General features: G+C 36.1%; 1 protein-coding gene across 1 annotated transcript in view; it reads right to left on the reverse strand.

The window, feature by feature from the left end:
• EFR3A (EFR3 homolog A) overlaps nt 1–24,121 on the reverse strand; it is a 67,701-nt gene that overhangs the window by 25,748 nt on the left and 17,832 nt on the right. The window contains exons 7-16 of the mRNA XM_027774597.1: nt 23,204–23,282; nt 19,476–19,611; nt 16,773–16,940; nt 12,590–12,704; nt 11,370–11,421; nt 9,273–9,445; nt 8,234–8,309; nt 2,640–2,801; nt 1,680–1,811; nt 322–389 (exon numbers count right to left, since the gene is read on the reverse strand). Coding sequence (XP_027630398.1) covers nt 322–389; nt 1,680–1,811; nt 2,640–2,801; nt 8,234–8,309; nt 9,273–9,445; nt 11,370–11,421; nt 12,590–12,704; nt 16,773–16,940; nt 19,476–19,611; nt 23,204–23,282 — 1,161 coding nt within the window. The remainder of the gene's footprint in view (nt 1–321; nt 390–1,679; nt 1,812–2,639; nt 2,802–8,233; nt 8,310–9,272; nt 9,446–11,369; nt 11,422–12,589; nt 12,705–16,772; nt 16,941–19,475; nt 19,612–23,203; nt 23,283–24,121) is intronic.

Here is a 24,121-nt window from a genome sequence, read left to right on the forward strand (position 1 = left end):
AGGATGTTATCTGCTCTAAAAGGAGTGTTCACTTATATATAAGAACATTTAAAAAAGCTATATTTAAGAGACCTATCCTCATGCTTTTAAAAAGTAGGATAAATAATTTTTTTCCATTTTCTTTTACAGATTGACTCTGTGTGTCCAAGTCTAAATTTATAATGTATAAGAACTTTTATAGCATAGAAAAAGTTAGATAACTTAAATGACAATGATTATTATCAGAAAATTACTGTAACAATAGTCTACTCCTTTATAATCATTAATAGATGGTTTTCTTGAGTCAGTATCCCTTCCTTAAAATGGAAAGAATTAACATACGTGCACTTATCTCTGAAAACATGCTCTGGCAGAAAATAAGGGGCTTCCACAGTTCGAATTTCAATAACCTGCAGAATATCAAAAACAAAACAAAACAAAATAAAAAATCTCACCTCTTAGAACCTTGCTGTAAAAAATATGGAGAACTTAAAAAATAAAAAAAAAAGAAAAACATAAAACAAAACCAAATCTTTAGTATTGAGTTGTTGAAAAAGTCATGACATGTTTTTTGTTTCTTTAAAAAAAAAAAAAAAAACATCATGATTTTTCTGACAACCCAATATTTATAAGAAATACCATCACTTATTTTGGAATTTGAGTGAAGTTTAGGGTCCAAATGCAGAGTTCAGCTTATTTTCACATTATATAAAAAATCCAGCAGATAAGATCATGATAATAAAATAATACAGAAAGTAAAAATGATGCTATATTACATGTAATTCAACTCACTCCAAAAGAGTAAGAACTTGTATTTTTCCAATGTCCTATTTCGGAAATCCCTTCACAAGTCAACTTCCTCCACCTTCTGGGCATTTCTGTCGACTGTGCTCAAGGTTTCGGCACCTGTGTGGTCCAGCTCCTCCTCTGTTTTATGAGCAATCTGGTGGGGGTTCCCTGTTTTCCATAATGTTTGTTTTCTCATGGCAGTATTTAAATACTCACACTTAGATGTTTTGTAATAAATAAAAGAGGGTTTTTTTTTTTTTTTTTTTACAAAATGCACTAAAAGCCTACTTTTAGTAAAGACAGATATGCTTCCAATTTCTTAAAAATTAGGTTCTTTTTCAGATGTCATTAGAAGTGGACTTTTCCTGCCATGTAAGTAAGGAGTTCTGATATGTCTATTAAACCACGCAAGTACTTAAGAGTTATTGCTGAAAAAAATTAAATATAATTGAAAGATAAAGGACAAATTCCTAAGAGACACATTAATAATTCAACTTTCAAGATCTACCTCAAGTAGACTGATGTAAAATAGCAATAGTAAAAACAGTAAAACTTAAAAAAAAAAATTTAGATGGTAAAATCCACAATTCTTGAAAGGAAAACTATGGAAGAAATTACATGAGGTAATCTAGAAGAAAGTCATGTACTCTATATGTACTCTATTTGACATTAAAAAATTCTAATAAAAAAATAAATAAATAAACAAAATTCTAATGAAAGAATAGGTATCAAATATAAAAAGCACTAGCTGAAGATTTAGCTATAGTTTCAATCTGGTTGCCATATACTTTTTATAGAATTATTTAAATAATTTGATATAATATTACCAAAATTAAAAAAAGAATTATCACTGGGAGAAAGTCAGTCGTTTTTGTAGAAAACTCAGGGTTAGGGCTGCTCTAACACCTTACCTTGCTTACATGCTGGCAAAACGCAGGCACAGCTATCATCTGACTCACAAAGTTAAGGTACGCTGCAACCAGTGCCATGATCCCACAGCGATGGAACATTGGTAAATTATCTTCATTGATAATTGCGCTATCCTTCAATAAGAAACACACACGTCAGATCAAGTTCTTATGTTCCAATGGCATTTTCTTCATTACACGGGAAAGATGCAGGTAATTTGGAATGTTACCAAAAATGTCAACTGCTTTTTATTTTTAAATCTGCTAGAGGGAGCATATGCTCACTCAAGAAACAGTGAAAGAGAAAACTGAGAAAGCACCACCCATAGATAATGATCAAGCCACAATACCTTCTCTCCCATCTGTCTACCCTTTGAGATTTTGGGCATCCAAACACACACATGCCCAGCATGTTTCTCAAGCTGCCAGGTCTAGGACTGAAACACATGGTCAGCCATGTAAATCTAGCTCCATTAACCCCCACACCATGTGTTGACCCAGAAGTTACTTTTAAAAGGAATTCTGTAGGGAGAATAACTAACCACTTACAGCACTCAAATCTCTCAAGTGTGGCTTCCTCAGAAAGCCTATCCTATTCTTTCTCTTGTGTGTGTTGTGTATATGTGTAAAGCCACGTACACTGCCCTTTTATTACATAATTGTTACACGGCCCCAATTAAATAACATTATCATACATTGATTATCTTCATCACTGGACTGAAAGTACAGGAACAGGGACGGAATGTGTCTTTCTCACGACAATACTCCTATGGTACTTGGCACACAGTCAATGCTTGAGTGTTAAAGAATGAGTGTGAATCATAGTCTTGAGTAGTTATAGCTTACAACTACATATACAACTTAAACTCACATCCTTGGATAAAGGCAATGATGCAATGACATCTTAAAAATAATGCCAGCTTCATAAAAAATGTTTCCTCAGTAAAAGTTATGAAAGCATACCTGTAATGCAATGGCTAATCGAATGAGATCAATAACCACTTCTTCATTGGCTAGTTCAATAGTTATAAGAGCAAGAGAAGTATAGAGTAGCTCATAGTTTTTCTGAACGTTGTCTTCTTCTTTACAACCCAAATATATGTGCCGATAAAGCTGTTGCCCATTCTGAAAAGAAATAACAGAAAAAAAGATAACTTCGCTTAAATGTAGTAAAGGCAGATTTCATATGTCTACAACCATCTACAAAGTAAACTTTATTATTTAACTTAACAAGAAAGTTAAATCTAAGCCAGTCACCAGCAGATGGCGATATGGTTATGTTGCTGGACTCCCACATAGACGACCATAGCTCAAGACCCAGACCCCGGGGCTTAAAACTGAGGCTGGGAACATGTGCGTTTGTGCCTAAAATTCCAAGATGAGAATGGAGGGGAACGGACTGTGGTGTGGCTATCCCCTCTGAGGGGTGACTTCTTGCTTTCTGTCTTTCTGTCTGTCTTTCAAGCACACAGACCCTAGAACCAAAATCTCTCTCAGGAAAAAACAACAACAAATATGCTAATATGTGACTATAAACTAATGTTACAGCTGACCAACCCCAATAAGTAAGAAATAGTTAAAGTATAAATATTAAAAATGTTTAGTAATAATTTGAAAAATAAAATTATGGATTGATTTGAGAATAAGTAAAATGGATAAAAGAATTCTGGGAGATACTTTTCAGAACAGCCTTGGCAATGATCAATATTTTGCTGAGCAGAAATGCACTACAGCTTGTGTTTCTTGGGAATAATCGCTGGGCTGTGATTTAAGGATGTCCAGAAAGAGCAACTGTGGGTTCTGTTATACTTTGGCATGGAACCTCCAAACACAGTCTGATGCCTATTTACTGGAAGCGGTTACAGAAACTCACGAGAAATTGCACAGAGGTTTCCTGCAAACCAGACTGATGAAAATATACTAACAAAGGGTATAAAAGCCTTTCTTAGCTAAGGCATTACTGAGAAACTCTAGTTTATATGCCAGGCCTGTTTCCCAGCAGGTTCACCTGACAGCTAACTTTAAGAGAAGTTGCTGAAGAGACTCCTATCTCTGTCAGCCAGACCCCTGGCATAAGGAACACTGAGGCAGGGTTCCCCACCTCAGCTCCAGCCCTGGGACCCCCCCCAAGCCAGAGACCCCTATTTCTGTCAGCCAGGAAGGCGTTTTGTTTTCCTTCTCCTCTTCTTTCATTTGTAAATTTCTCACTCCTTACCACACAGGAGCACTCTCAGCTCTACAGTCACCTCACTTCCATCTTCAGACCCCTGGAGAAATCGCACACCACTAGTGCAGCACGCGATTTTTTCTTTATTCTCCTTATTATATCTTCCCACATATTTGGTCCTATCTTCCTTTATCTCCACCTTCCCGGATGGTCTAGATAGGTCTAGAATTACAGTTCTAAAATACTCTAGTAAGACTCTCTGGGATCCTCCCTTTTACTGAACCATCTGTGAAAAAGGAGATACTTTTCTTCATACACCTGAAGAGAATACTCCTCCTTGGATCACATTGCTAACACAACAGAAGAAAGACTTCAGCAGTCTTCATTCCATAGGAAAAGTGAAACACACTTGCTCCTATTTGAGGAAACGTTCTCTTCAAAGGTATTCCAAAGTGAACAGATCTCAAAATGGTTAGAAGTAGAAGAGCCTCAGGTCTGAATAAAGCAGGAATTTTTCTCCATCAAAAGAACACAGTGACTCCCTTCCATTTCTTGAAAAAACAGAGGTCATTACCAAAATGTCCAAGAAAGAATTTAGAACATTCATGGTGAACAAATTCTATGAGATGGAACAGAAAAGAGACAATGAACTACAGGAGATTAGAAAGCCCTTCCATGATATGAAAGAAGAAATGGATACGCTAAGAAAGCATCAGATGGAACTATTAGCGGTGAAGTCTGTAATACAGGAAATCAAAAACTTTCTCAAAGTATTAAAAGTCGATTAGACTATGCTGAAGATTGAATCTCTGATGTAGAAGAGAAAACCTCTGATCTAGAGAAAACCACCAAAAAGATAGAGAAAATTAAAAAAAAAAAAAACATGAAGATAATATACGAGAAATACTAGATTCCATTAGACGCCCATTAGACGCCCTAATATCCGAATAATTGGTATCCCAGAAGATAAAGAACTAATAAGGGCATGGAAAATCTATTCCATGAAATCCTGGAAGAAAATTTCTCAAGTCTAAAGAGACACTCAAACATCCAGACCCAAGAAATACAAAGGACCCCAAACTAAATCAAACCAAGATCTTTCCCAAGGCACATCTTAGCCAGACTGACTAAGACCACAGATGAAGATAAGATACTAAAGCTGGCAAGAGAGAAACGACAAGTGACTTACAAAGGTCACCCCATCAGGCTAACACTAGACTTTTCAACAGAAACAATGCAAGCAAGAAAAGAATAGGAAGATGTATTGAAAGTGTTAAGAGAGAAACAATTTCAACCAAGATTATTATATACTGCAAGATTATCCTTCATAAGGGAAAAAAATATTAAAATCTTCTCAGACAAATGAAACCTGAAAGAATTTGCCAACACCAGGCCAGCTCTTCACGAAACCCTGAAGAAAGTACTGTTTCAGGAAAACTAAAGAAGTAACAGCCAGAAACAAAGGAATAAAAGGCAACTAAGACAATGGCCAACTTAAATGTCGGGACAGGTCCAGTAACATCGGTCATAACATTGAATGTTAATGGATTAATTCTCAAATCAAGAGATACAGACTGGTTGAATGGATTAAAAAACAGAAACCCTCTATCTGTTGCCTACAGGAAACCCACTTCATGGATAAAGACATATATAGACTGAAAGTGAAGAGTTGGAAAAAGGATTTCCATGCAAATGGGAACCAAAAAAGAGCTGGAGTCTAAATACTAATTTCTAACAAAATAGACTTAAAACAAAAACTGTTTGAAGAGACAAAGAAGGGCACTATATTGTAGTAAAAGGGTCAATCGATCAAGAAGATATAACGGTTATTAATATCTATGCACCTAACACAGGAACACCCAAATATGTGAAGGAAAACTGTTAGATCTAGAAGGGAAGATAGACTGTAACACACCAACACATTAATTGTTGGAAATCCTCAACACTGCACTATCCCCTTGGACAGATCATCTAGACAAAAAATAGGTAAAGAGATAAAGGATCTAAATTATACCATAAATCAAATGGACTTAACAGATATCTATAGAACTTTCCATCCAAAAACCACAAGATACACTTCTTTCTCACCCCCACATGGAACCTTCTCGAAGATTGACCACTTCAGAGGGCAAAAAAAAAGCCTCTACAGATTCAAAGGTATAGAAACTATATCCAGCATCTTCTCTGACCATGATGGAATTAAACTTGAGTTTAATTTCAAGAGAAATCCTTAAAAATACTCAAATACATGGACACTAAATAACCTACTCCTGAATGACTCCACAACTACTGAAGAAATAAAGACTGAAATCAAAAGATTCATGGAAGTCAATGACAACGAGGACATGAGTTTCCATAATCATTGGGACACTGCTAATGCAGTCATGAGAGGGAAGCTCATAGCATTCAGTGTACATAAGAGGACGATGGAAAGAAGGCAAATGGATCACCAAACATCATGCCTCAGAGAATTGGAAAGGCAACAGCAAAAAGATCCAAAAAACTCCAGGAGAAAGGAAATAATAAAGATACAAGCAGAAATAAATGAAATAAAAAATAAACAAACTATACAGAAAATAAACGAAAGTAAAAGCCAGTTGATAGAAAAGATAAACAAAACTGATACACCACTACCGAGATTTATCAAGAAGAGAGAAGGAACCAGATGAATCAGATCTGCAATAAAGTAGGCAAATAACAACAGACATAGTAGAAATACAAACATTAGAGGATACTATGAACATCTGTATGCCAATAATCAAGATAATCTGGATGAGATGGACAAATTCCTGGGCACATATAATCTACCTAGATTGAGCCAGGAGGATATACAAAGTCTGAATAGCTCCATAACAAGCCAGGAGATTGAATCAGTAATAAATAATCTCCCAACAAAAAAAAACCCTGGTCCTGATGGCTTCACTTCTGAAGTATACAAAACTTTTAAAGGAGAGTGAACCCCCATTCTACTCAAGTTATTTCTAAAAATCCAAAAATATGGAACTCTCCCAAATTCATTCCCTGAAGCCTCCATCACCCTTATCTTTAAAACGAACAAAGACATGACAAGAAAGTGAAAATACAGACCAATATATCTTATGAATGTAGATGCAAAAATTCCCAGCAAAGTAATACTAGGGAAACCCGCTTCCAACGAAATTTTAGAAAACACTCTCAGAAAACAGTTTGTTCCACTTACTGAACTTTGGATGTTGAACACCTAGTGATGTTCAATGTTGCTCTACTTGAACATTTGGTTCTTGAAGCAGTGTGACACAGTTCTACAGTGGACGTTTTGAAATGTAACTTACTTGTCCCAGATAAGCATGTAGTTTTCCAGCCAAAATCTAAAGGTCGATTCTCAACACAATAAAAGCTGTCTATGAAAAACCCATAGTGAACATCATCCTCAATGGAGAAGAGCTGAAAGCTTTTCCACTAAAAACTGGTACAAGATAAGGATGCCCACTTTCTCCACTCCTCTTCGATGTAGTACCGGAAGTCCTCGCCAATGCAATCAGAAGAGTGGAAAAAATAAAAGGCATACAAATAGGAAAGAAGAGGTGAAACTCTATTCACAGATTACATGATTATATACATAGAAGACCCAATGGTTTCCATGAAAAATTTCTGGAAGTAATACATGAATACAACAAAGTTGCAGGATACAAAATTAATATCCAGAAATCTATAGCATTTCTAATAGAACAACAGGCAGACTGAGATAGAACTGAAAAAAGTTATTCCATTTACCATAGCCACAAAAGTGTAAGATACTTAGGGATAAATCTAACCAAAGAAGTTAAAGACCTCCACAAGCTAAACTACGAGAAGATAAAAAGAGAAATTGAAAATGATACAAAAAAGTGGAAGGATAGCCCATGTTGCTGGATTGGAAGAATTAATATAATCAAAATAGCAATTCTACACAAATTAATCTACATATTTAATAAAATGCCACTGTTTGTGAATTGCATGGTAATGTGGAGAGGCTGAGGATGGCAGTGTAAGGTCTTTCAATGCCAAAATTCTATGGCTGTAAGGTCAGGGATCAGCCTAAAACCATCCAGCAATTCAAATTGTTTTTTTTTTTTTTTTTTGGAGAGGTTTATGCTATAGGGTACATGCGCTCACCAGACAGACAGAGAGAGACAGAGAGACAGAAAGTGAGAAATCACCCCCCAGGGGGATGGCCACGCCACAATCCCTTCTCCTCCATTCTCCTCTTAAAACTCCCAGAGTTGAGTTTTAAGCCACCGGGTCCGGGACATGAACTGCAGTCGACTATATGGGAGTCGAGCGACATAGCCATTACGCTAACTACTGGTCCCTAGCAATTCAAATTGTTGTAACTTACATCATATATTCTTTTCCTGGAAGATGATCTTACCTTTTTCATGAAACTTGTGTCTTGTCTAGAAATTTTTTCTCTCTTGATCTTTAGGTCAGCAACATCTGGTATTATTCTAGAGACAATCAACATTTCATTTTTAATGAACAACACATTTAGTTACAATATCATGTCTTATATAAAAAGTTATATTTAGGGACCAGCAGGTGACATGGTGGTTAAGGTGCTGAACACTCCCACATGGCCGACCACGGTTCAAGTTCTGGACCTGGGGGCTCGCTTTTTCAGTTTTCTTCTCTCTCTTTCTCTCTCTCTCTGTGTCTCTCTCTGGTCAAATTAAAATAAATGAATAAGTAAATAAAATAAATAATTCTAAAAAAATTTTAGTTAATTAAGAGCCTTCTTTTTTAAAAAATAGTTATGGGTTAGAACTATTAAACACTCATTTCAATGAACATTTTAAATACACCCATATGTAATGATACTACTGAATTACCAAGTTTAATAAGAGGAAATGCAAAAAATAACCTCAGTTTCTAATGGAATCCCTAAGTTTAGAGCAAATCTAAAATAAAACCAAAATAAAATTCATGTAGTGATTACTAATGAGATATCTGAAGAGTATATTAAATGACCTCCTAATATATACCATATGAAAATGTATAAATAATCAAACTGTCTTTAGGGACCAGCAGATGGCATAATGGTTATGCTGCTGGACTCCTATGCAGTCAACCATGGTTTGAGTCCCAGACCTGGCAGCTTAAAACTCATGCCAGGTGTGTATTCTACATGCCCAAAATCCTGAGAGGAGAATGCAGTGTGGCCATACCCCGGGGGGGTAATTTCTTGGTTTCTGTCTCTCTGTCTCTCTGACGAGCCCATGCACCCTATAGCAAAAAATCTCTCTTAAAAAAAAGAAAAGAAAAAAGAAATCAAACCATCTCAATACTAATTAAATAAAACTCTGGATTAATAAACCCTGAAAATCCTAGACTTTAAATATCAGAAAATTCAACTACAACAATTTAGATATTTAACAACAGTTGATAAAGCCTTTTTCAAAATAGCCTATTACCTGATCCCACGAAGCTTTGCCCTATTGTCATGGCGATCCATGAGATTATGCATGACTTCCAAGACCAACTGTCTCAGTTCATAATCTTCCATGAGGGAAGGTGACAACAAAGGGTCCAGGAAAGACCCTGGCAATGCAGTAACGATCGTCTTTGCTTTATATCCAGAGGTTACCTGATTAAAGAAAGGAAAACACACACAAAAAAACAGAGTCCTGAGTGCTTTGGTAAAACAGAGAGGATGAACAGAGCCTGAAGAAAGGACATATGAAAATTTGTAAGGTGATGAGGATTTTACTGAATTTACAAAAATATTATTCGTAAGGAGAATAAAATAAATACTAACACACATTTATCACATGCTAGGCACAATTCTAAGCCTTGTGTATGCATCAACTTTGTCCTCACGGCATCTCTGTGAGGCAGGCAATAGTGTATCCCCGTTTTGTGAGAGGAAACGGAGGCTTGGAGATGCCAAGAATACGTGGGACAGGTACTCAGTCAGAAACAAATATAAAGAGATCAAGTGGCAAATAAGGTAAGATATAAATTTTAAATCTGTATATGCAAATTATTCTTTCATTTTAAATGAACAGTTGGTTAACATGAATACATTTTTTTTTATTTTGAAAAGCTATACTTTATTAGTTGACACAAGTTCATCAATATATTCTAAATTTAAAGCTTTTAAAAAGAATATACTTAAAATTTTATTAACCATACCACATGTGTATTCATTCAACTGACCTTGTGGTATAATCAGAATGAGAAGCAAAATAATTTATTTAGCAAATCTGTTTAATAAAAATTTAGGAGAAAATTTCAGGGGTGATTTCAAATTATTTTCAGTATTATAAGCATACATGCAACATTCAACATTTATATTTGGAGCTTTTTGGATGGAGGTAATTTTATAAATCGGCAGGAAAATTGGTGGGACAAGTATCTGTTTATCTATGAAAATTTAAAAAATGTATCCATGTCTTATACCATATATGTAAAGAAACTTCAGAGATAGCCCATGGCATGGTGGCTAGATCCCCATGATCGACCGCATGGGCTTGAGTCCCAGACTTGATGGCTTGAGAAACATTCTAGCTTGTGTGTGTCCAAAATCCCCAAAGGAGGGAGAAATGAAGAAGAGATTACATTGAGGCCATTCTCCATGGGGAGACACAGGCACCTTCAAATAAACAAACTTCAGACTGGAGTTCAAATGTGGAGATCCACATATATTTTCTAAGAAAATATAAACAAATGTGTTTCTGCACGTAGGCAAAGAATTTTTAAAAAACACAAACTTTTAAAAAAGCACCAAATAGAATAGGAAAATACCGATAGAGCTGGCTATATTAGAATCTAAAACCTCTTTAGAGACGCACCATAAACAGAATTAAAAATGAAACCACAATAGATATTTCTGCATTTATCCTTAGGTATGGCATACTTCCTTTCAAAACTTGCAGCATGTATAATAAACATTTCTAGGGTAGGTCTGAAAGATACTAATTTGGAAAGAATACACACTCTACCAACAGCCCCCACTTTGTTCTTAGCATTATGCCAAGAATGGCTGAACCAAAAATGAACCCAATAACCATAAAATAACCAGAGGAGCTATCATTTGGGGTATGCTTTTCCGTCTCAGCTATTAACATCAACTCAAAATTTAAAACTACCTGTTTTCATTTTTATGAATTATTTCCCTACCCAGGAGCCATTATGTGTTCAGTATGAAAGACATAGTGTCAGACACAGAAACTTAGATTTAATGTCTGATTCTATCTTCAGGACAGTGACCTCTCTATACCTTAACTCGAGTCTCTAAACACAGGTATCTTCATCTGTAAAACAGGACTAGTTACTGTCCTCTGTGTGTTTCATCATTAGAAAGATCACACAAAATGAAACGAGGAATAAGTAGTAAAAAGTGATAGCAAAAAGAAATGAAGAGTTTAATATTTAAGAACACAAAGTACAGAAACTAACCATAAACAGTATCTCACTAAAGAGAGAATGGAAATGGATGATGTGAAGGTATTCCTTTAATTTTTTTCAGCATGGGCAAATTTATCATTCACCTGTTTTAAATGCCTTACCATAAGTAAAGATCTCAGCAACATTATTTGAATCCGTCTGGTTCCCAAATCCCTAAAATATAAAAAATGCTGATATAATATTTAACATTTATATTATATTCCTATTTACTGATTTTAAAGTTCCTATCCTTACTGGCTAAAGATTTTATATTTATAATAGCTGAAATCATGGCTGACTTTATTTGTTAAAGTAAATTTCACTAGAACTAAAACAGTTGTAAGTGGGGCCGGCAGGTGGCATGGTGGTTAAAGGGCACTGAACTCCCACATGGCCGACCATGGTTTGAGTCCCAGACCTGGCAGCTAGTTTTCTCACTTTCCATCTTTCTCTCTCTCGCTCTATCCCTGTCTGGTCAAATTAAAATAAAATAAATAAATTTAAATAAAATGATTCTTTTTTTAAAAAAGTTAAAAATAAAAACAGTTGTAAGTAAAAAACACAAAACAAATTCAGAGGCCAATGGGTGGCAAAAGGTGCTGAACTCCCACATGGTTGACCACAGTTCAAGTCCTTGATCCACCAACTTGAAAAATCACACCAGGCACGTGTGTGCGCATGCCCAAAATCCCAAAACAAAGGAGGGAGAGAGGGAGAAAGAAAAAGGTATAACCGCTCCCCATGGAAGGTGCTTCCTCTTCTCTGCCTCTCTGTCTCTCTGGTGAGCACACGTGCCCTCTAGCAAAAAAAAGTGAATTAACAAATGGGAAATGGTCATTTATTTAGTTAATGGTCAAAGAAATATGAGAATAAATTCAATTCCATTTCCTTATTAAGTTAGCAAAAGAACACTCACAAACTAAAGCTTTAGTGCATTACCAAATCAAACCAAATCTATAAAATAAGAAGGTAGAACTGATGATCTTTTAAGATCACTCTCAGTTCTAGAATACAAGGAATAAGCCAATATTCCTGATGTACTTAAGATTTTTATAGGAAATAACGCTCAACCCTAAATATGTATACATATACATAACAAGGCTACCCCTGGGTAATATAAGACAGAAAACTTGAAAATTTATGGTAAGCTAAAAAACTGATTCTAAAGCTAAGTAAACAATGATTCAACTGATTATCAATCTAGTGTTATAAAAATATTAAGTGCTTTTCATAGCACTTTTATCTTTAATGCTCAAAAAAATGGACATTTTCTAATTGAAGATGAAATTTAACACAAGATTAAGTTCACATTTTAGTTCCAAATCATAAGAAAGCTGCATACCCTAGTTGACTAATATCCAAAGTGTGGGTGGATGTTCCAAAAACAGGCACTTTTCCCATAATAAACATCATGATTTCTGATCTCTGATAATCTGGTAGGTTACTTCCAAAAAATCCTAGAAAACATTAAGAAGAATTTTATAAATCGAAAACGTTTACTTTGCCACACAGTACAAAATTATAGAGATGACCCCTTCCCAAGGCAGAGGCTGGGCACTATTCCCCAACCCCACTCTATGCAGGTGAAAACACATACAACTTTAATTCCCCAAACTCAACTGCTGACCAGAAGCCTTCTGAATAATATGAACAGTTAACACGTATTTTGTGTTTCATACATTATATACTGAACTGATAATAAAGTAAGCTACAAAAAGAAAATGTTGTCAAGAAAATCATAAATCTGAGAATACATTCACAGTATTTATAAGAAAAAAAAATCCATGTCTAAGTGGATGCATGTAGTTCAAATCAAGAGTCAACTATATTTTGAACCAAAGCTTTCAATAGGTAAAATAATAACCATCTTTAATTACATATAACATTAAAGATACTATCATTTCACCTATTCTAATCATTTAATCATGTAAAATATTGAGTATATATGGAATTAATATAAAAATAAAATAAATATTTGAAAGTCTACATACAGTGATAGTGGCAAACCATTAGACTTGAATGGAGTTCTAGAAAAAGGAAAAATATCTTTTGGTAGCATTTATGAAGTAACACTTGTTCATATATTACGAGAATAAATTCTTATTGTGGTAAGGAAGTCAGTAATTAGGCTACACTTTATCTGATAAAAAAAGTCAATAATAGATTGGGTCCAAGACCTGTAGCTAAGTGCCCTCTAACAAACTGAACAATAAAAAAACTTTGGTTTTTAACTTAAAATTTGACAAGAGTCTCCAGCATGATCTACTGAAGGGTACAAAAGCACCTCACTTTTTTTCTTTATACTCACTGCTTATATTTGAGCTACTGAACAGAAATTCTAAAGGGCTCAAAAAGAAGGAACATGGCAGAGAACTACCTTCTGATTATTTTAAAAGGCCAACAACTTCATAACTAAAAAGTGCAAAAGCTGCAGTAGCCCTGTTCCATGACCAGTCAACAGGAATGTGACCCGATATTGAAACACTAAGATACTGTGAAAGAAAATACTGAGAAAATCAGAAGTGTGGTTTATACAAAAGAAATCTTACTCACTATGCCACACTGCATGTCTTTTATGTTTTAATTCTCACACATCACTCTGAATGTGTTATAATACAGAAATATTTGCTCGAGTCTGCTGTATATACATTTTATAATAAAATACTCGAGAAACAATAAATTAAACAATCTAGAGTGAAACAGTAACGAACTAATTAGAAGTCACAAAAGCTATTTACATTAATTCTGTGTAATTAGCTGGCTGGATATACCATCTCAGATATCACAGAAAATTCATAAATAATCCAAATAAATGTTAAAAGACATCAAGAAGTCAGGTTCACTATATACTGAAACTGATTTTAAGTAATAATGAGAATGTCTCTGCTTTACTGAGATTCCACTGTAATACTGGATTTCAGACAACCCCCAAACCTAACTAGGTGGAAGAGAGGTGGAGCACTGAGCAGACCAGGTGCGTACCTCCTCAGACTGAGCACCACCGGTGTCACACAGCTGAGCGCAGACACCAGGTGCTGTGTATCTATCTGTTCAATAAAGATGCTGAGTGGGGGAGGGCCAGCAGATGGCATAGTGGTTACATGGCTGAACTACCAAATGGCCAACCACGGTTCAAGTTCTGGACCCCAGCAGCTTAAAAATTCACACCAGGTGTGTGTGCATGCCTGCCCAAGATCCTGGGAAGAGAATGGAGGAGAAGGGTCTGCAATGTGGTCATCCCTTCGGGGAGTGATGTCTCACTTTCCCTCTCACTATCTCTGCCTCCCCCATTCTCCCAGGAGTATGCGCTGGAAGACAAAAAACTCTATAGGAAAAAAAAAATGCTGAATGGGATGCCTCAGGCAAGCACACAAATCCACACAACTAGAAACAATGACAAAAGAAACTGTATTATCTATTCCAAAAGACTATTGGAAACAAGTAGCCCAAAGGTGAGAAAATTATGCAGATAAAAAGGCATAAATTGAGTTTAATAAACTTACTTATGACTATACTATTAATTAAAAATATTAGGTTAGAAATTAGGTACCAAGCCCTAGAAATATAATTTAATTTTAAAATTATCATAGCAATCATACAGTTAGTGATAGTAAAATATAATCTGGTTATCCTAAAGAAATTGTCCAGAGGACAGGGTTACAGAGGAAAAAATAGCTTGCTTGGTTGTTCTAATTTATATTTATATATATAGTCAGATTATTTCATTTTCAAAAAATTAATTTTCATAGCATTTTTTAAAAGAAGGTCTTTGCCCAAGTATTTTGATCACTGTAAAAAGAAAATAATTGAGGGGACCAACAGTTAGCATAATGGCTATTTCGCTGGACTCCCACGTAGTCGACCACGGTTCGAGTCCCAGACCCGGTGGCTTAAACTCACGCCGGGCGCGTGTGCCTGCGTGCCCAAGATCCCAAGAGGAGAATGGAGGAGAAGGGACTGTGGCATGGCCATCCCCCCTGGGGGGTGATTTCTCGCTTTCTGTCTCTCTCTCTCTCTCTCTGTCTGGTGAGCGCACGCACCCTATAGCAAAAACCTCTTCAAAAAAAGAAAAGAAAAGAAAAGATTTGAGAGAAAAAGAAGAAAAGGAAAGAACATGTGACATTGAAGCCCAGAATATCTGCATCCAGATCATGGTCTTAACACCATTTCCAACTAAAGGAACCACAGCTCCTTAGAGAAATGAATGACTCCAGGACTGGGACAGGAAATATAAAAACAGCCCAGAATAGCTCACCTTAGTAAAGAGGAGCTCAAAAAAATGGGGGGTGGGGAGGCATTAACAAACTATGCAAGGCAGCCTGAGGAGGCTGCCACTGGCCAACCCTAGGACAGCATGAACTACAAAATAATTAAGTACAGTCATGAACCATAAACTGAAATTTTAAATCTGTGATTTCATGCCAATAATAAACAAATGAATGCATTCCTACTTATCAATATACACAAGAGCAGGAAAAGGATCAGAACACTGAGTGCCAACTGGTCCTTGCAGAGGGAGTGCCAGTTCAGAAGCCATCCCAGAGTAGCCATCATGGTAACGGCTGGTCCAGACAGGAATTATAAATGGATGCTCCCTCTACAGGGAAGTTTGGATGAAGAATGGAATACCTGCATGGCCTAACAGGCTTCTCTGAGACTGATTATTACTTGAAATAGAAAAAAAAACCAAACTGTACAGTGGAGAAAGATAACACCTCGACCGAATTATCAAAATTAACATCACCGGTGAGGAACAAATGTAACCACCTTCCTCTGGATGTGCTACTCTGAGAAGAACCTCTCACACACATAGTATTCCAGCCAGGAATGTATAACCTGAGTTCAATCATCAGGAAACAGCAGACGAAACCAATTGAGGGACTTCCTATTTTTAAAAATAAAGGGGTTAGGGCTCTCGTTTTAATAAATGCCCAACATAATGGTAATGTTCCAGCCTAATAAAACTGAAGAAATTTTACAATATAAGATACTAGCCTAAATTCTGGACCCGAGGAAAAAAAATGCTATTAAGGACATTTCCGGGTCATTTAATAAAACTGAAATACAGGAGATTGACTAAAGTACTATGTCAATGTTATATTTTCTGATATTGATAACTGTAGCTATGCAAGAAATACCTTTGGAAAAACAGATAAAGTATTTAGTGGTAAAGGGCCATGATCTATGTATGAGCTTACTGTATCTAATAGGGGAAAAAAGTGTAATTTATATATTTTCAACCTAAGCATACACATATATACACACATGTGGAGAAAGGAGTGAGAAATAGAGGAAAAAATGAAAAAGTAAATGGCATAAAATGTTAATAATAGATAAATCTGGGTAAAGGCTGTGCAGCGTTCTTTGTCTCATTCCTATGTTTGTTTATATTCAAAATGCAGAATTTCTCGAAGCCTAAACTGTGGTTCATCTCTGATGAATGTGTTCTCAGAGCCTAGTCCAGGCACGGGAGAGCTCTTCAAGCACGACTTTCTGTGAGGGCTGTGAGACGGAAGCGCACGCACCGATTGTTTGGATGATGGCGTTCTGCACAATCTTCTCGTCGTTGTCTTTGGAAGTTGTGCTCAGGCTGCCACTGCCTCTAGGCTCCCCCTGCAAATCATTGGCTTCAAATTCAACACTGAGACGCAGGTGCTTCAGTAGCGTGTTAAAGACTTCCAGCACTGTGGGCCCTGCAGAGCACCATGGATGTGAGCAGATACTTTTTTTCAATATGGCAAACTAAAATCAACTCTTACATTTTTTCAACAGATATTTTTGAGGGTTATTTTCTAAATAGGCAAAAGTATATAACAATTTATGAACTAACCAGTTCACTGAAAAAATTTATAACACTAAATGATAAATACCTAAGTCTCTTAGTTACAGCGACAAACATTTACTGGGCATCTATGAGCACCACATTGTTTGGATCTCTGGTGAGAGCTTCACAAAATGTATATACACATATAAGAATAAACAAATAAATAAATAAAACTATTTTATTTAATGTTGTCTATTCAAAATAATTTCTGCTGGAAACCAGCAGTTAGCATAATGGCTATGTCACTGGACTCCCACGTAGTCGACTGCGGTTCGTGTCTTGGACCCGATGGCTTAAATCTCACTCTGGGCGCGTGTGTGTGCGTGCCCAAGATCCCGAGAGGAGAATGGAGGAGAAGGAATTGTGGCGTGGCCATCCCCCCTGGGGGGTGATTTCTCGCTTTCTGTCTCTATGTCTCTCTCTGTCTGTCTGGCGAGCGCACGCGCCCTATAGTGAAAACCTCTCCAAAAAAAAAATAAATAAATAAAATAAAAAAATAATAATTTGTGCTAGCCCAATATTTAACTTGATTATTGGGTTATAATCCATAAAATTTCGGTAATATAGATCATTATAGCTTGGATTTATTTTAGATCATCTCAGACTAAAGAAGAAAGAACTGGGCCAGTCACTGGTGTGGTGACTAAGGTGCCTGGTTCCCGTGTGGCTGACCGTGAGGTTCTAGTCCTCGACCCAGTCGGCAGGTGGCATGGTGATTAAAGGCACTGGACTCCCACATGGCCAACCATGGTTTGAGTCCTGGACCTGGCAGCTTGCACACTCATTTCATCCGTCGCTTGCTCGCTCTCTCTCTCTCACTCTCTCTCTCTGGTCAAAATTGAGTAATAATGATAATAACCAATTATTTTTAAAAAATTTCCAGATATATATGTGTCCAAAATTCCAAAAGGAAGAAAAAAAAATAGAGAAAGGACTGTGGCACGGCCATGCCTATAGGGAGTATTTTCTCACTTTTCCACTCTCTCTGGTGAGTACACATACCTTCTGGCAAAATTTAAATAAATAAGGAGGGAAGGAAGGAAGGAAAAGCTTGCCTCAACTGTGAGTCAGAAACTTCTCAATTTATCGTATTCAGACAAGCTGAATTTGTTCTTTACTTTTCATTCAATAAATTCTTTGTACATGCTTCCATCACAGCACCTACTATTAATTAATGAATCAGAGAGTTTTGTTTTTGCCTCTGATTCTTGATGACCAGCTTTTCTGGTATAGGCGGCCATAGTCAAATGCTACGCTGCAAAGACTGAGCCTATCATGAGGTACTGAGTGTAATCTTGCATTTTACCACCTGTGTTTCTTCACATTTCAAAGGACGTAAGTTACAAGACAAAAGAACTCTGTATCCAAAACACCCATCTTTGTTTGATGTTGAAAGAATATTTCATTAGCTAATGTATTTCCAGTGTGATCGTTAAAGCAAAGAAACCATAACCAGTTTTCCTCCCAACTCCTGTATTTCTCTCACAGATCCTTCCATTTTTCTGACCATATGTAGGTGAAATATCGTGACCATTGACCTGTCCTCTCTCCTCATTATCACTACAGCCAGTTATCTGATCCCATTGACTGACCACCTTCCCACTGCTGCTGCCCAAGGACAAGTCCTTCCCCTTCTGCCTACAATGACAGTGACTTGTTATTTCTATTGTGACCTACACTTCCCCTGCCAGATGAATTATGCTGTAACCCACCTTTGACAAAGATTATAGTAAATCTTTAAAGACTATCACCTATAGAAGTGCAATATTCCTAGAGCTGGCAGGTGGCATGGTGGCTAAGGCACTGGATTCCCCCATGGCCAACCACAGTTCATGTCCTGGACCTGGTGGCTTGCTTGCTTTCTCACTTTCTCTGTCTTTCTCCGGTCAAATTAAAAAATAAAAACAAAGAATGGAATTAACTTTTTTTTTTTTTTTTTTTTTTAAAGAAATGCTACACTCCTAATCAGGCTGCAACTTAACTTTAAAGCTGCTGACTTCTTCAAACACCATACATTATAACCAATATGGGTCACATAATATTCTGGTCATAATAATCCATTTTTCTCCCTTCTCTGAACACTGTTTTTATCTTATAGTATGTGAGTAAAACCTGGTGTGTACTAGAGTATAAGGTAGAGCTGTCTAACCACAAGTAAACTCTCAGTTTCTTGCTTAGAAGAAAGGAGATAAGGAAGGACAGGTTGATTAGAAGGAAAATGCTTATCTTACACAAAAGATACCTGAGAATAATCACATGAACCCTAAATTTCAAGAAAATTATAGCACATTTAAAAATGTGTACAAATAACCTTAAAGACTGTTTTTCACACACTACTATACTGTTTGAATAAACATCTTGAAACAGGTTAGCATATTATTTTATTTTTTTCACTAGTACTCACCTATGGAACCTTTAGCAGCAATGGCAACAGCCTCTAACAGAACCTGAATAATACCTGCTCGGACCCGTGGAGAATCTTTTTTACGGGCATCAAGGTGTCCTAGAATCTCTTGGATCACATGGTGAGAATACTGAGCCTAAATGCAGCAAGACAGTTCAGAGATACATAAACTAGTACAAGTATTCAGACAGAATCTACAAGAATAACAAACCATCTGGCACTGAAATGTCCAGTGATGGGGCTCATATCATGAGAGAATATGCTGCTGCCGAAAACCGTTACTTTAGAGAATAAATAGGGCTACTGAAAAATATTTATGGTACCTTCAGTGAAAATAGCAAGCTACAAATATGGGCCCATTAAAATTCAATAGTGTTTTTAAAAGTAAAAAGGACTATAATTATAGATAACTAAATATTAACACCAGTTTCGTCTGACAGAGGAGCTTTATAAGAAATTTTCATTCTCTTTATATTTCTCCATAATTTCACAAAGAATATCTGTACACTCTTATAATTTGATAACAGAGCAAAATATTGTTTTAAATAAAAGTAAACAAGGCATGGCACTTAAAGACTTCTCTTTTACTCAAGTTAAGTAAAACGGTACTTTTCATGGGCAACTAACAATGCTAAACAGACAAAACTCTTGTCTACTCAAGAACCACTATTAAAATGAAAATCTTACCAATGCGTACCTGATAAAAATTAAATAAAAAAGACATCAAATGGGAGCCAGAGATGACATGGTGGTTAAGATGCTAGACTCCCACATGTCTGAGTACAGTTCAAGTCCCCAACCTGGTGGCTTCAAAAATCTTGCCAGGCATGCATGTGTGCCCAAAATCTCAAGAGAATGGAGGAGAAGGGATTGTGGCATGGCCGTATCCCCAGCAGGTGTGTGTGATTTCTCAATTCCCCTCTCTGTGTCTCTTTCAGACTCTCTCTCTCTCTCTTTCTCTCTCTCTGTCCAGTCAGTGCACACTCCCTATGGGGAAAAAAATAAATAAATAAAAAGACATCAAATGATTCTTGATTTATAAAGGCAAATTTTTACAATTTATATAGATGTGATTAATCACTGTGAATGATGTTGGAACATAAAAAAAAATTTTAAAAAATGCCAGAAAAATGTTTAACTATAGTGAAAAGATTTTTTTTTTAACACAATAGCAAGATGTTATTTATCCTCCATCTACACCTATGAATCAATAGTGGGTCTACTGCCCTCTACCAAATTGTAAAGAGAAAGTTTCTGCGGCCTTGCCTTGCTGTTTTCAGGCTGGTTACCTTTCCCTCTTTCGGAATAGGTGATTTTTATAGTAAGTAGTAATATCCTACATATAATAGCCATTTTGGTCAAAAGCAAAAAACTTTCCTTCCACCTCTTTCAATAAAACAGACATTTCTGGCATTTCTGTTCTAGCACATATACATTTACAACAACCTAAGTAAAAATTAAGTTTGCATTTTCACCTTTACTTCATTTAAAGTTATGTTAAAATAGGAAAGCATTAGAGAGATACACACACACAATCTGAAATGGACCTTTCTGGCTAGGACACTACATGCTCTTCAATCTGCCTTATGAATAAGATAGCCATTTGATTTACTGTTCAAACCACGACCTTCAGGGAGTGAAGAAGGGTGTTGTTAATAATTACAAAGAGAAGGGCTATCCTAAACAAATCGGGGCATCATAAAATTCTATAAAAACTAAAGGCGTCAGGACTATCCCGTAATACAGTATATTCACTAAACATTATCTGTTATTTTCAGGTACATCCTGCTATGATAAATATAAATTCCAATAAAAATGTATATGTATAAATACCTCTGTATTAAGTAATGCACAATAAAGAGCACTATCATAAAATTATTTATTTCTTGTTATTAGATGCCTTTTTATCTTGGCAAAGAAGGAAGTGTTAAATGAATTTCAGTGAAAATAGCAAGCTACAAATATGGGCCCATTAAAATTCAATAGTGTTTTTAAAAGTAAAAAGGACTATAATTATAGATAACTAAATATTAACACCAGTTTCGTCTGACAGAGGAGCTTTATAAGAAATTTTCATTCTCTTTATATTTCTCCATAATTTCACAAAGAATATCTGTACACTCTTATAATTTGATAACAGAGCAAAATATTGTTTTAAATAAAAGTAAACAAGGCATGGCACTTAAAGACTTCTCTTTTACTCAAGTTAAGTAAAACGGTACTTTTCATGGGCAACTAACAATGCTAAACAGACAAAACTCTTGTCTACTCAAGAACCACTATTAAAATGAAAATCTTACCAATGCGTACCTGATAAAAATTAAATAAAAAAGACATCAAATGGGAGCCAGAGATGACATGGTGGTTAAGATGCTAGACTCCCACATGTCTGAGTACAGTTCAAGTCCCCAACCTGGTGGCTTCAAAAATCTTGCCAGGCATGCATGTGTGCCCAAAATCTCAAGAGAATGGAGGAGAAGGGATTGTGGCATGGCCGTATCCCCAGCAGGTGTGTGTGATTTCTCAATTCCCCTCTCTGTGTCTCTTTCAGACTCTCTCTCTCTCTCTTTCTCTCTCTCTGTCCAGTCAGTGCACACTCCCTATGGGGAAAAAAATAAATAAATAAAAAGACATCAAATGATTCTTGATTTATAAAGGCAAATTTTTACAATTTATATAGATGTGATTAATCACTGTGAATGATGTTGGAACATAAAAAAAAATTTTAAAAAATGCCAGAAAAATGTTTAACTATAGTGAAAAGATTTTTTTTTTAACACAATAGCAAGATGTTATTTTTTTTATCCTCCATCTACACCTATGAATCAATAGTGGGTCTACTGCCCTCTACCAAATTGTAAAGAGAAAGTTTCTGCGGCCTTGAATTGCTGTTTTCAGGCTGGTTACCTTTCCCTCTTTCGGAATAGGTGATTTTTATAGTAAGTAGTAATATCCTACATATAATAGCCATTTTGGTCAAAAGCAAAAAACTTTCCTTCCACCTCTTTCAATAAAACAGACATTTCTGGCATTTCTGTTCTAGCACATATACATTTACAACAACCTAAGTAAAAATTAAGTTTGCATTTTCACCTTTACTTCATTTAAAGTTATGTTAAAATAGGAAAGCATTAGAGAGATACACACACACAATCTGAAATGGACCTTTCTGGCTAGGACACTACATGCTCTTCAATCTGCCTTATGAATAAGATAGCCATTTGATTTACTGTTCAAACCACGACCTTCAGGGAGTGAAGAAGGGTGTTGTTAATAATTACAAAGAGAAGGGCTATCCTAAACAAATCGGGGCATCATAAAATTCTATAAAAACTAAAGGCGTCAGGACTATCCCGTAATACAGTATATTCACTAAACATTATCTGTTATTTTCAGGTACATCCTGCTATGATAAATATAAATTCCAATAAAAATGTATATGTATAAATACCTCTGTATTAAGTAATGCACAATAAAGAGCACTATCATAAAATTATTTATTTCTTGTTATTAGATGCCTTTTTATCTTGGCAAAGAAGGAAGTGTTAAATGAATACATATAGCCTATGGTTTACTTTATCTTCGTTTGAAGATGTGCTTATCTACATAGAACTAAAATAACTGGGTTGTCGGGGAAGTCATGATGGATTTTTGCATAGAAAAATATGTCATGACTTTCCCAGGGACCTAATACTTACATAAATATAATAAATAGTTCATTACCTTACCTGAATAGAATACATTATAATTTTAAAGCAGTGAACTGCAAATTCATTGGGATCCCACAGTTTGTGATGATCTAAATGCCTGTAAATAACAATTAAAAATTACTTTAAGAGTTCTCTATTTTTGAAGTACTTTCTAGAACCCTCAAGAAATAAAGGAATATTATCTAAAAGAAAACCAAGGTTTCTATTTCTGGATATATGATTCATATTTCCCCCAACTGGTAAATGTTGTCATAAAACAACTAAAATACTAGACAACATATATAACTTTCAACACCTAGACGTTAGAGCAAGAAAAAGCAATCCTTCCATCCCGACGCTCCAAGTGGGAAAGCCCGTCAGAGCTGAGTGCACCCTGGAGCCAGCAGCCGTCCCAGCAAGACTTCCGGTCTCCAGTGCCCACAGCTGGTGGCTGAGGGGCTGTCCACACAGAGAATGCAGACAAAGGGTAGGTCCACCCAGGAGGGAGGGCAGAAATTCCTGCATCTATTCAGGTCCCCTAAGACATCACCCTCAATGAATCAGGGGAACCTGACAATAGTGTACCGTCAAGAAGCTTGCCTGTTTTGTAACCGCAAAAAAAACAAAAGTTTTTCTAGAATCTTCAACCTATGCCCAATACACAGGCCAACACATTGGGATTAAAGCAGCCAGAGGAAATTACCTGAAATTATTTTTCTAAAAGCTTAGTAAGTGGTATGAAGGAAAAAAGAGAAAAGGAACTTTCAAAAAAATAGTTTCTCTGTAAAATAGAAGCTTCATCCCCCTAAACCAATGATTCACCTGTGTTCCTCAGATACACTGTACCAAATTCCTCAGATACAATTGCAGTGTGGCCATCCCCCCTGGGGGGTGATTTCTCGATTTCTGTCTGTCTCTGTCTGGCAAGTGCACGTACCCTATAGCAAAAAAAAATCT

Source organism: Tupaia chinensis, unplaced genomic scaffold (assembly GCF_000334495.1).
Source record: "Tupaia chinensis unplaced genomic scaffold, TupChi_1.0 Scaffold000459_1, whole genome shotgun sequence".
Taxonomy (NCBI): Eukaryota; Metazoa; Chordata; class Mammalia; order Scandentia; family Tupaiidae; genus Tupaia; species Tupaia belangeri.